Source organism: Stegodyphus dumicola, chromosome 11 (genome assembly GCF_044657685.1).
Source record: "Stegodyphus dumicola isolate Sdum_Otavi_A_Nest chromosome 11, ASM4465768v1".
Taxonomy (NCBI): Eukaryota; Metazoa; Arthropoda; class Arachnida; order Araneae; family Eresidae; genus Stegodyphus; species Stegodyphus dumicola.
In genome coordinates this window covers 106372009-106386935 of record NC_140778.1, presented here as the reverse complement: position 1 = coordinate 106386935, position 14927 = coordinate 106372009, and the positions used below count along the sequence as shown (strand labels likewise).

General features: G+C 31.1%; 1 protein-coding gene across 3 annotated transcripts in view; it reads right to left on the bottom strand.

Annotated features, from left to right (window-relative positions):
- LOC118204266 (protein zer-1 homolog) overlaps window positions 1-14688 on the bottom strand; it is a 74954-nt gene extending 60266 nt beyond the window's left edge. Inside the window, exons 1-2 of one of the 3 annotated variants that reach the window (XM_085827045.1) lie at window positions 14364-14688; window positions 665-1557 (exon numbers count right to left, since the gene is read on the bottom strand). In XM_085827045.1, coding sequence (XP_085683171.1) covers window positions 665-1476 — 812 coding nt within the window. In that variant the 5' untranslated portion in view covers window positions 1477-1557; window positions 14364-14688. The other 2 variants (XM_085827047.1, XM_085827046.1) reach the window with 2 other exon arrangements.
- Window positions 14689-14927: the final 239 nt, after the last annotated feature.

Below are 14927 nucleotides of genomic sequence, written 5' to 3'. Positions count from 1 at the left end.
TATAATTGTAATTATATGTAATTGACATTGAAATTCTGAATTGAATTATATGTAATTGACATTGAAATTCTGCCACCATTGCATTTCATTGCTCAGTAACATAACTTCACACAAAATCTATATGAAATAATCAGAAAGAGAAAACTGACAAATAACAACAATTGGCAAATTTTTCATCAGCATGACAGAACCAAAATATATTACTGACACTTTTGCTTAAATATGTAAATGACCGTACACCTTCAAATAACAATATATTTTAATTCAAATTACACTACGTAGTTGTTATAAGAAATAAACTAAAATCACACACACACACACAAAAAAAAAAAAAAAAAATCATTGAAAACAAAATGGACTAGCTTAATGTTTAACAATGAATAATGCATACATATTTGTAACCCTATCCAATCCAATTAGCATTATATAATCAGTATCAGACAACTTATGCTTATCAAAAATATTTTCTTAAGGCTGCTAAAATTTAGTATAGCATAATACACAATTTCTCAACAGAAATTTAATGCATGAATTTACAGTTCAGTCTTTTTACCTTTCATTTTTAATAACTGTTGTCTTTAAAGGCAGAGAGAGAATTATAATATAAATTAATTAATAATGCAATTACTAATAATATTATGACAGTGATTAAAAAAATATTTACCTAAGAGATTTAATCTCACAAATTCCACGTATGCAATCCACCACATCGACAACATCACAAAGCACTAGAGAAACAAGGTATTTCTGACAGAACAGGTAATCTAAATTACTGACACTACAGCCTGTAAGATCAACATGAGTCAAATTCTCAGTACTGTTCAACAGTTGCTTAAAACAGAAATTTCCTCTGGCATCAGCCAGACCGTGAATTGCGAGTTTGCGCAGCCGAGGCAATTCTAAAAATGGTGGAAAATCATGATGATCACCTCCTGTTAATATAGCTTCTCCCACCTGCTGATGGAATAATCCTCCCATGTAACGATGTATTAAATGATCATCTTCATCTCCTGGAATCTGAGATAAGTCTTCATCATTTAGTATCTGAATGCTAGAACCTATATTCAAAGAGATTAAACTATCTTTCAGTTTAGCTATATAATTCAAAGATAATCTTGACAGTCTATGACAGTCAGAAATATTCAGTTCAGAAACTGGATGTTCACCAACAATTTCCATGCTGATATCTTCGATGCCCGAATCACTGAGGTCAACCCGACGTATTCTAGTCCTATTATTATCTTTAAATATTCTAATAAATTTTTTAAAACTTTCCTCATTTAATTCAGTTTTACTTAACAGTAGCATCCGTTCACATATCTCTTCTGGTAAAGATAAACCTTCATGCAGCTGGTACTCTGCAGGCCATGGTAAATACCGACAGAAAGTGATAGGATTTTTAATACAGTACCTGATAGTAATATCAAACAGAGAATCAGGGCTGTTGTCAACCCACACAGAAGGAAATTCCAACATAGCTGATCCTTAAATTTTTAAATCAGATGAAATAAATATCCTCTTGAGCACACACATGGAATTGAAAAACTCATATTTCACCTAAAGAAAAAAAAAAAAAAAAAAGAGGAAAAATAAATTTTTACACAATTTTTAAATTATACATAGCACTTACAGGAGAAACTCATTTATGAATGGAAAACATGAGTGCATTTCTTAGGAATTTTAAAACATAAAACTTTTTACTTTTTTTCAAAATCTCAATTAAAAATAAGCTTTTAATATTTAAACAAAAAAATGTAATACATATTATTTAATCAATTATTCAAAAACTTGAAACTGTTACTTATGTGACAGTTATTTATTTATTTATTTATATAAATAAATAAGTTCCTTCATAAAGCTTAATAAGAGCCTCATTAATATCAAACATGATGTTAATATTATTTAATCACACCATCAAGTATAGACCAAAGCAGAAACATATTCAAAAATTATGTAAATTAGCCTACTTCAATAATCATTTCAAAATTGCATGGAAGAGTCAAAAGAGCACCTTAATTTTTTTTTTTTTTTTTTTTAAATGGAACATGAAATAAGGATTGAAACTTTATAATCTTCTAACACAATCTCCCTTCTAACTGAATATATCAAATACAGTCAAAAGTCGTTAATTCGGACACCCGTAATCCGGACCTCAAAGCTACAAACTTTCTGTGCATGCGTCATTTTGATGCATGCGCATAATACCTTTACGGCTGCGAATTTGCGTGTGTGCGTCCACAAAATACGTTTACAAATGCGCGTTTAATGTATAACAGACGGTATAAGCTAAGCTAAAATTATCTAATTATCTATTTCAGTTAATGTTGCAGATTGCGTTGTTCCTTAATCTTCGAATTGGATCCGGCTTGTTATTTTTTGCAGAATGTTAGAGCAATTTTATAAAAGTAAGCTTGAACTTTCGATTATGTCAAATAGAATTTCCAATATATATTTACTAATATGTAAAGGATCTACAAAGCGAAAGTATGTTTCGGAGTCCATTAAACAAAAAGTGGAATTGCTGCAAAAAATGGATAAAGGCATATCCTTTGTTTATCTTTAACCCCGCACGCAATGAATTGGAAGATGATCTGTCAGCACTATCCTTATCTTCAGGACAGATGTTTTTATTTTATTTGGCTTATAATTCCTTACTAAATGTAGTATTTCATCTCGATGTACTCCGTCTTTGATATGATTTAAATCAAATTCCTCATCATTATAATTCGCTTCCGATAGCGAAGAAAGTGACAGAGGTTATTGAAAATGAAAAAATTTCGATTGACAAATTAGTCGGTATTCTCAAAACAGCAATTATAGGACTTGAACAGTGGAACTTTGTAACTGAACAAGAAATTATGTCTGTTTATGGAATTAAAGAGAACGTATTATCACATAAAAAACAAAGCAACTTAAACAACTTACATTGAAAGAAATGTTTAATAAAGTAAACAAATAAATATTAAGCTTTTTTTTGTAAATTTTGATACCCTTTAGATTATAATTGTTCTTTATTTCGTAAATTACGGTTTCATATTTTTAATTTTATAATTTTTGCATGCCATTTTACCAGATTTAAACTGATGATCTATAATCCGGAAAAATCGATAATCCGGAATAGCCGAAGTCCCGACGAGTCCGGATTAACGACTTTTGACTGTATATCAGTATTTGAGTAATAGTAAGCTATTAAGCTTTAATTTGCTAGTAAGAAAAAATCAATTGATAATAGAGCTACTCATGCATTGGCTTTTTTTATCTTATTTTCTACTGTGACTCCTTGAACAAGCCACTCATAAATCTATTCAAGCAAAATAGAGATGTCTGCTTTTTCATTCTCTGATTAATGTTAATTGGTTTCTAATCTTCACATCTTAACACTAGAGAACTGTCAACTCCCCCATATTTCGAATAGAATGGTCATCTTTCGTATTGTTTCTGATATCACATTCACATTTCTCATTTAGGTCAACATGCCTAGACAAGCTAGATATTTCAGGTTGGAGGCATAATAAATTGGCTTTAAATATGCGATGCAAATTAGCAGTTTTCAAAACCATCTAAGTGGCTGAAAAGCATTGTGCATGCAAATATCGTACGTTGAAGCTAGTCAGGATTGACTGTCCAAAACATATGCTAACTAGGCCACTCCTGAAAATGCTGGTAGTCTGAAAGGCTTGAGGCAGTTCATTTAAAAAAAAAAAAAAGATGAATGGCAGATTGTGAGCAAAGGTGTGCTTTCAAGTGCATTGAAGCAGGATCAGTCAAATCAAAGATGTCACTCTTTTCTTTCGCATTAATCATTTGGAAATTTCTCAAACGTGGAAATGATTTCAAAAAAGTCAAACAGTTGTCTGGAGATTTGTCCCCAGTCAACTAAGGGTTACCAACCCTGCTGAAGATCAGTGCATTGGTTCAGTAGCCAAGCAGAATTGACAGAAGACTTCCATATCTGTTACATCCATGGATACAGTGTCAATTGGTAAGATGTATCTGCCAGTACTGTACACTGGAGGCTATATGTCTGAGTACAAAGTGCTTGTGATCCACTAACCACCAAATCCACTGAGGCAAGATTACAGTAGAGTCATCAATATCTCAATTGGATTATCTCAGACTGGCAAAATATCCTGTTCATAGAACAAGTCCAGATTTGCCCTAGAATTAGATGATAAGCATGCAAGAGTCTGGAGAAAAGGAAGCATTCACAATAAAAAAAAAAAAGATCATCATTAAACATCTTGCATTCAGAGTTGGAAGCATCATAGTATAGAATAGACTTTCTATGGAATATTACAACCAGCTGCAAGGTGTTGGGATGAAGTCCTACACTTTATAGCAAGACTCTATGTTGGAGCAGTTGGTCTTGATTTCTTCCTTATGGATGATAATGTCCCTCCTTGTTGAGACAACATAGTTAACAGTTACCTCAGAAGTGACAGCATTTATCATAAAGAGTGGCCACTGTATTCTCTCCCCCTTAATCATATTGAAAATCTTTGAGATGCCCTAAGGAGAGCATCCAAAGGTTTATAAGATTTCCCACATCTTTCGATACTCTCAGGAACCCTTTGCATGTTCATCTCCTCCAATCAGTCTTATGTCTACATAGTCTTAGATCTATAATCAGTTTTACACAGTTGCAAAATGTTCTAATGGAAGAATGGCCATTGCCAGCATGTATGATGTTTGATGATCTCATTGAAAGTATGGCCAATTGTTATAAAGTTTGTGTGAAGATCCAGGGTTGTCACATACGTTATTAACATAAGTTTGTTTGCTTGTTTAAGTTTTAATCAGTTTATTAATGATCCAGATCCTAATATAATAATGACATCCTCATAAAATTTAATAAACACTTGTTTTCTATCATGCATAAACACCTTTGCCACCTTCATGTGCAATATGTAATTAATCATAGCTTCCCTTTTCCATAATTGTTGATTTTACCATCAAATGCTTAATATTTGGCAGCTAGTGTACATGTAACAACAATTTAACATAAGATCTTGAATATTTATCTTCATGTTAAGATAACTGATTGACTTTGCTATGTAAAGCATCAATGCAAATTATACAAGAAATCATTGACATTCATGATTAAACTGCTGCATTTTACAAAGTTAGCCAATTATGTATATTCATAAAAATTTTACAAAAAAGATATTACAGTACAAAGTCTGTAATCTGGACATCCATTATCCAGAATGATCTATAATCAAGACCTCAAAGCCACAAACTTATGCATGCGTATTTAATGCACATGTCCATTATGCACGCACGTAAAGCCAGTAAAGCGTTTATACATGCGTGCTTCTGATAGTGAAGAAAGTGACAGAGAGGTTATTGAAAACGAAAAAATTTCAGTTAGTCGGTATTCTCGACACAGCAATTACAGGATTTGAACAGTGGAACTTTGTAACTGAACAAGAAATTATGTCTCTTTATAAAAGAGAGAATTAAAGAGAAAGTATTAGCACAAAAAATGAAGCAACTTAAACAACTTACACTAAAAGAAATGTTTAATAAAGTAAACAAATAAATATTAACCTCCCCCCCCCCTTTTTTTGTTAATTTTGATACCCTTTAGATCAAAATTGCTCTTTCATAAATTAGAGTTTCATAGTTTTAATTGTATAATTTCTGCATGCCATCTTACCATATTTAAATTGATGATCTATACTCTGGAAAAACCTCTAATACGGAATCGCCGAAGTCCCTTTGAGTTTCAGATTACGAACATTGTACTGTATAATGCAGTATGTTTGACTTAAAATGGACTGCTTATTTCAATTACATACTTGTGAAGACACATTACATAATTGTTTTCCATAGTGGTGGTATTTATATAGTATATATTGGGTTGGCAACTAAGTAATTGCGGATTTTTTTTAGAAAATCAAAGACAATTTTTTCATGGAACTAAATAACTTTATTCTGTAACGTATTGCCCATTTTGATCAATGACCTTTTGCCATCTTTCAGGCAGCATCATAATCCCACATTCATAAAACTTCTGGTTTTTATTAGCAAAAAACTAAATCAGGTACGATTTGACATCATCATCATTATCAAAATTTTTACCATTCAAGGAGTTTTGTAAAGATCGAAACAAAAAGTAATCAGATGATGCAAGGTCAGGACTATATGGTGGATGTGGCAACCAAGCTCCAATAATTTTTGCCGAGTCACCAAAGATGTGTGTGGCCTTGTATTGTCATGATGGAATACAACACCTTTTCGATTTGTCAATTCGGGCAGCTTTTCTTCAACTGCATTGTTTAATTTCGCTAGTTGTTCAATGTAGACATCAGAATTGATCATTCGGTTGGGTGGTAAGAGTTCATAGTAGACAATTCCTTTGTAATTGCACCAAACTGATAACAAAACCTTCTTTTGATGAATATCAGCTTTTAATGTTGTTCGAGTTGGTTCACCTGGCCTTCTCCATGATCTTTTCCGCTTGATATTGTTGTAAACAACCCATTTTTCATCGTCAGTTATCAGTCGTTTTAAAAATGGATCATTTTCAGTATGTTTCTTTAGCAAATCGCAGCTGTTAATGCGTTGCATTAAATGCATTTCTTGCAGTTCGTGAGGAACCCATGTATCGAGTTTTTGAATATAGCCAAGTTGTTTTAAGTGATTTTCAATGCATGTATGTGATACATGAAGATTCTCTGCAATCTCGCGTGTTATACTGTGACAATCTGAATTTATTTTAACTAGTTAAATTTGGCAAACAAATTTTGACACTGCCGTTCTTTTAAGGCTTCGTCACCATAAACAGCCCATAACTTTTTATGAGCTTGCGATGCGTTTTTCCCTTTGCGGAAATAAAAAAGCAAAATATGACGAAAATGTTCCTTTTGATTTTCCATTTTTCAACGAACGCCAAACGAAAACTATGCAACCCATCAAAAAACTTTTTTTACTGATTGACAGCTGAATTGCCAACTATCAAATAACAAGATGTGTTTTACATTTGTACTATGTCTGCAACCCTAAAAATTCAACTGAAGCCATCTATGAGCGAAATCCGCAATTACTTAGTTACCAACCGAATATTATATAGTGGTTGGAGTATATTAGTTCTTATAGTGGTTATCCAATTTTTATACTGTTCGAATACGTGCAAAAGGTTATAAACTAGCCTGACATGAACAGAAATGATTTGTTCAAAATAAGAGAGGGATTCGACATTTTGCTTTTAAAGGAAGCACTCTTTTTAAGTCTGTAACACTGCATATTATGCTTCTGCTATTTTCTGAAAAGTTTCAACCAGTTTCAACCAACAGAACAAAATCTATGTACTGCCAGCAGAACATTAGCCTTGAGTATAAATCTATTATTTATCAAGTAAATATCTGGTTTTAAACTAGTTTTTTTTTTTTTTTCTTATATCATATATTGTGACACATATTATATATTTCCTCTTATATTAAACATGTAACATCAGACTTGGTAAATAAATTAAACCGGTTGATCTTTGGATTATGGTAACTTGGCGATTTTCTCGCGAAAATTTGGCGACCAACTCTGCTACAGCAACCCTCTATTTTTTTTTTCGCCGCCATTTTGTCTTCACAAAGTAAAGACATATTTCTTTTCTTTTTATTTACTGAACTCTTTTTCCAACAATCTACTAGCCGAATTACACTTATCCTAGAAATTTTATGTAACAAAACTGCTTAATCATGACAAATATTAACTGCAAAATATGGAAAAAGTGCACAATCGCAAACTCCTTGCGGATTTTTCAGAATAGCACATACACATAAACCATTTACACGTCGACTTATTTTTACTTAAAAAAACATCCCAGAATTGCACAAAAATGGCATTGCACACACTCTTAACTTTATCCATCTACACTGCTATTTTCTCATAAATTACAAAAATTTGCACGAAAATGCTAAGAAATTCTGTGAATCTTTAAACTCGGTAAAAAGCACATATATGAAATTACCTGATCGCGAAAAAGTATATACCCTTTCCAAGGATGAACATTTCCACGTATAAAATAAATAAAATATCCAAAAACTTTTACCTTTAAATTATCTATTATATTATAAACGTCACCAACGAATTCATACCACAAACATTACAAGTGGTTACAAATACTCAGTGTCAAATATTTAAATTATTTCCATACACATTTACTTCAACTGAAACGTATACCAAATTCCTACAAACATAAAATTCACAAAATAACTATCATTTAATTAAAATATCACTAAACCATGTACACGTCAACTTATTTTTACTTAAAAAAACATCCCAGAATTGCACAAAAATGGTATTGCGCACACTCTTCACTATATCCATGTGCACTGCTTTTTTCTCATAAATTAGAAAAATTTCATGAAAATGCATGAAAATACTCAACGTATTCTACTCAAACGTATTCCAAAATACTACAAACATATAACTCACAAAATCACGATCATTAAATTAAAATATAATTAAATTAAAAACACTACTTAAAATATAAATAAGCACATACATTAAATTAATAAAAATTAGATTACAATCCTAATTACTTTAAACTAAATCACTGCTAATAACAATTTTCCAATAATACCATAGTAATTTATTTACTCCTTACATTTAGAACAATGCATAAAAAAAAAATATCCTCAAATGATTAAAAATACTAACTTACCTAATCTTCAGAATCTTCATTACGTGGCACGCACACTTCCACTATTTCACACAACACACAATAGTACTACAGTTTTCCAAATTCCCCACCCCTTTTCCGATTAAAGAACTGTAATTCATCCATTAATGTCACATGACATATCTCATGATCTCTCATTTCCCTCACACAAAATAATGCGTAATCGGAACTGAGTACTTCTCACATTATTACTAAAGTCCTAGGTAGTAACCTTTATCACCTCCAAAATGTCGCCAAACTACCAGTTACCATATTCTAAAGATCAGCCATTAAACCTTCCAAGCTAATTCTTATCTGCCTACCCTTTCTGATTATCTGCCCAATCCTCCCCAAAAGTCACAAATTGGTTGCAATTAATATTTCACTGACCTAAGACATGAAAGATAACAGCGACTTTAAAAAATGGCAGTGCCCATGAATTACATAAAACAGCAACAAATTAACAACAAAACTGACAATATAAAAAACATCTATGATAAAATACTTTTTTTTTCCCTGTTTTCCCTGTGCATACAGTGTTCTGTTTTATCTTAGAAAACACCACAAAAATACAAAATATTAACGTACTGTCATTTTCTCCATGCAAACTGTGATCTATTTTCAATTTAAAAAATCAGAGAATAGCACAAATTTAAATTTGCACTCACTGTTGTTTTTCCACCTACATAGCTATCTGTTTTTTCTCAAAGAAAAAAAAAATCGCAGAATTGCACAACTTGCAGGATCTGTGGACAAATTTCATTGTTTAAAAAGTACAACTTCATGTAATACGAATTTTTGCATTCTCAATTGTTAAGCAAACCATCATATTTCAGAACAAATGCAGCACTTGCTGTTTCATCAGACAGCAAACTTCACAATCCTATTACAATTCCTTACAAAGAAAAATGTGCACAAATCCATCAAACAATAATTAAAATAGCACTAACTAAAAAATTAACCATTTATTTTGAAAACGAAATCTGCATCCACGTGCTGTGTGTGCAAGCATATCTAGATTGTACACATAATTATCTTTTTGCAATGTTATGGGTTGCCTATTCTTGGCAACATAGTGTGTTGACTGGTGAATTCTTTTCAAGGTTAGGGGTGATAATCAGAAAGTACCAAAATTTTTTTATGTCACCATGGGATTGTCTCTTCTGAAAATGAACCTGAATATGCCACAATTTAAGCTTTCATGAAAACTATTCATTACTGCAGCTATTTATAATTATAAGGGAGGATGATATATGGATGTGATATTTGTCATTAGTGATTAAACCGATTCATTTACAGTGTCTCACAAAAGTGATGGGACACTTGTGCTTTACAAAACGAAACTGTAATAAAATGAATTTAAAAAATATGTAAAAATTTTTTGTGGGTGTGTTTCATACTTAAATTTAGTAACAATTATTACATAACATACATTTTCTCAAAATATTAAAATATTAATTTAATAAAAATACAATTGTTTAAAACGGAGCAAAAGTGATGGGACACCATTAGATACTACTACGTACTACAATAAAAATATTTTTTGGGGCTTTTATTTTTACTCAAAAGCAATTGGCAATAATTTATAAAATCGTCTGCAGTATTTCTCTCCAGTTTGTTTTGGAATTTTTGTGTTTTTTAGCTCTGTGCAGCCATGAATGCTAAACAAAAAGAAACTTTGCCTGAAATTCGAAAATTAGAATTAATTTGCATATTGAACGTGGAATATCTATTAGAGAAACACCTGAAACAGTTAACTTGAGTCATTCAACAGTTTATAATATCATTAAACGATATAAAAAGGACCATATGATTCAGGATAAAAGAAGACCTGGCCAACCATCAAAGCTATCCAATGGAATAAAGTGAATTATCGTTCGAAATATTAAAAAAATCCAAGAATGTGTGCTCCTAAAGTTGCTCCTGATTTACAAGCATTATATGGAGTAATTGTTAAACCTGAGACTATCAGAAGAGTAATTCCATCTGCTGGACATCACGGTAGAGCAGGCAGGAAAAAATTCTTCGTAAGTGAAAAGAATAGAAAACTCAGACTGGCTTTTGCAAAATCCAACATAAATAAGAATTCTGATTACTGGAATGAAGTTATATTTGCTGATGAGAGTAAATTTAATATATTTGGTTCTGACGGTAGAATCTTGGTGTGGAGAAAACCCAGGGAAGAATTTCGAAAACAGAACTTGGTGCCAACAGTAAAACATGGTGGAGGAGGAGTTATTGTATGGGGGTGTATGTCGTCCGCTGGAGTTGGTACTCTTGTTTTATTGACAGTATAATCGATCAGTACAAGTATATTGACATTTTAAATCAAAATTTGAAATCTTCAGCGAGAAAATTGAACCTTCATAACGATTTTAAATTCTACCAGGACAATGACCCCACGCACACTGCTTTGAACATTAGACTCTGGCTGCTGTATAACTGTCCTGAAATAATAAAAACACCACCACAATCTCCAGACTTAAATCCCATACAGAATATTTGGCAAGAATTGGAATCAAAAATTCGCAAGCACACCATTTCTTCAAAACAAAAATTAAAATCGGTGCTTCAAGAAGAATGGGGTAAAATCACTCCAGAAATCCAAAAAAAATTAGTCGAATCCATCCCAAGAAGATTAAATCATGTTTTAAAAGTAAAAGGAAATCCAACAAAATATTAAAACCTTTTAAAAAGTAAAATTTTTGGATAAATATTTGATGGAAAAGTAAGTGTCCCATCACTTATGTGAGCCATTTTTTGCTCCGTTCTAAACAATCGTATTTTTATTAAATTAATATTTTAATATTTTGAGAAAATGTATGTTATGTAATAATTGTTACTAAATTTAAGTATGAAACACACCCACAAAAAATTTTTATATGTTTTTTTCATTTATTTTACTACAGTTTCCTTTTGTAAAGCACAAGTGTCCCATCACTTTTGTGAGACACTGTGTTACTTCATTTGGTTACAAATCTCATTGGTCAATTTAAGTAAGCAGCAATAGCAGCAAGAGCTCCCAAATTTGATGCCATTCTTAGGAAGCGAGCAGGAAAAAGAGCAATTATTGATCAAGCAACACAATAAAAAGTAGAAATTTGATGATAAAGAGGTTTTTTAGAAGATGTAGATAACCCTAATGTTTCACTAACAGAAAGACTGTGGAATGATCTTGCAGAATGGAAACTTCTTTTTACACTGTATATAGCCACAGACAAGTTACAATCTGAAGAATTGACAGGAGGCGAGAATGGAAGAATGGAATGTTTGTTCTTTCTGAAATGTACGGTTTATTACAGAAGGGATCATTTCTTCTATGAAGAAAATAGAAGCTAGTTTGTTAGACAATAATATCGTGCTGGGTTCAATATATGTAGATCCAAAACACTGAATTTTCTTGCATGACGAACAAATTAAAAAGGCAAAGAAAGTCATCTATGAACTTTCATTAAGAATAAAATTATTCTCAGAACAATTGGAGAATTTGAATCAGGAAGTCAAACTGCAGACATTGCAACTGAGTCTCTATCATCCTCTTCCAGTGATGAATTAGATTTTGAGAAATATTTTTGGATAATATTGAAAAGGCTAAGGCAAAGCGAATGAAAATAAAGAACCAAGAGCCTTTAGATATAAAAATGAAAAAGTACAAACACGATTTCTACATGGCCTTTGAAGAAATAGAGAAATATGACTGCACTTGCAAGACACCTCTTTTAGAACTTATAAAAATCTATCCTGAAAAGTTAAAAGAAGTTGTACAGTAACAGCTCTTTCTCCTACTCAAGTTAGTGTGGAAAGACTTTTTTCAGCTCTGAAGTTTATACTGTTTCTTAGAAATAACTAATGCGAGTTTTTCCATTTCATAATAAATGCTAATTAATATAAATAATTTGCTATGCCATCATTTTTCTCTGTACCATCTATTACTTCTTTTATATTAAAAAAATAAGCTGTAACCCATGTGTTAACATATGCGTTTACGCATGCGCGTATTACGTTTACACATGTGCGTTTAATGTATAACGGACGGTATAAGCTAAGCTAAAATTATCTATTTCAGTTAATGTTGCAGATTGCGTTGCTCCTTAATCTTCTAATTGGATGCGGCTTATTATTTTTTGCAGACTGTTAAAGCAATTTTATAAAAGTAAGCTTGAACTTTCGATTATGTCAAAAAGAATTTCCGATTCTGGTGCTGCCGAAGGATCTATATATGTTATATATATGTTTACATATATAAATATCAGAGGGAGTCGGTCATTTTCCCTACCAACTCCACAGCCCTGATAAAAAGTCAATGAAAAATCATATATGATATATTAGAATAAAGCAGGTGCTAGAATAATTTCTTAAAAATAAAAAAGTAAACTTGTAGATAAAGATGGAAAAATTAATACCCGACTCCAATTCTCATTTCAAACTATTAAAATTATTTGTGTAATAGAAAAGTGCAATGGGTTTTAAGTAATGTTTAAATGACAAAAACATACTGCTGTCAGAAATACCATATAATCCTATTATATATATATATATAAAACTACCTAGGACTTTTAAACTATTCTGCTTTACAAACAAATAAAATATTACTTGGAATCAAAGCAGTTATAATTCTAATCCTTTTTAATTAAATAACATATAACAGCAACAAAACCAAAATTTGATTTCTGAATAATGTTTCCCCATGAAAACTGAATCAAAATAGCAATTACCAGAGAATCAGCTAATGCTTATATTGTCGATAACTGCAGATTTATATAGAAAAGACCATTCCATAAGCTTGGAAGCATATACAAAAAACATTCAAAATAAATTTTAGCATTTATGTACAATAATAAGATATCAAAAACGGATTTTGTTATAAAAAATTAAAATTTACAAAATGTTCAACAATATACTTAATCAGTGGAATGAAATGCTTTATGGTCAAAGTTTCTCTTGCCTATTTTCATGACAGAAATGATAAATGGATCCAAATTACATAATGCATAATCTTACATGAAATAAATATAGATAATTAACTACACTAGATATTTTAAATTACCTTTACTAACTGTTTCAAAGACTTTTCTATGGAAAGTCACAAAAGAATTGAAATCTGAACTACTGAAATTTATACTAAAATAATACATAAAGATCTTGCTTATGATTACTCCATTATTAATCAGGGTTTTCACCCGCAGAGAACCTAACTAAAAGAAAAACTTAATTAAATAGTTAAATAAAACGCAATATTAAAAACGAAACAAAACACCCATCACGGCACTTTACACATCGCTAATTTCCATACCATAACATGCCATAAACTGGTATAGCTGTTAATATGATCCTAGCCATCCGCGACAGAAGCATATGTAGATACGATAAAATATAAACAATATTCATATAGCATAATTATGATCGAATAAAGTCACATAAAAACTAAAAACTCTAAAACAATGCTAATCTTTAAGTATAATCCGAGATGAAATATTCTTGCAAATTTGTCGACATCTGAAAAATGATATAACTAATATCGAAACACTATTAATAATTACATACGCTAAAGAATACAACTCTCAAACAAAAAAAATAATCACTAACACATAATATTGTTTTATAAACGTTAATCTACTCATTTCCATACGTCAACATTGTAAATAGCATATCAAGTATTGCATTTTCGAAATAATAAATTAAAAAAATTCTCTTTACTCACACAAAATTTTCGCAACACGCAGTTTCAAATTTTGACATTATTTTATTGCAACATGAAATATGTAAGAGTACAGGTGTAGAGCGTAATAATAATATAGGTTAATTCACATGTCATGTAATCGGTCGCCATTTAAACTTTTTCTTTTTTTAACTTTTTCCTTCTAGGATTGGCGGAAGAGGTTACAATATCACTCCATGACTAGAACAAAACCATTCAAAGACTTATAGTCTTGCCTAAAGACCAATCAACATTTGCTTTGATAATAAGTAATTTTAAAGAACTCTAAAGAATTACAAAACCTTACAGGAAATTTTCAATAAATTTGTCACATGGACCCAGCAAAACAATCTTATTGGCTGTAAAAGTATAATAATGAAAAAAACTAAAATGTTATTCTTTAAATTAATTTTTTATGGTCTCTCTAAATTGACAAATTAATTTAAAATTACGAAACAAAAATTTCTCTAAAAAAAGACTACTCCCTTTGGATGATTATCCATGATTTCACTTATTCGCGGTTTCCAATGGAGAGAAAGAAGAAAGAAATGTTATAAATTTCGTGTT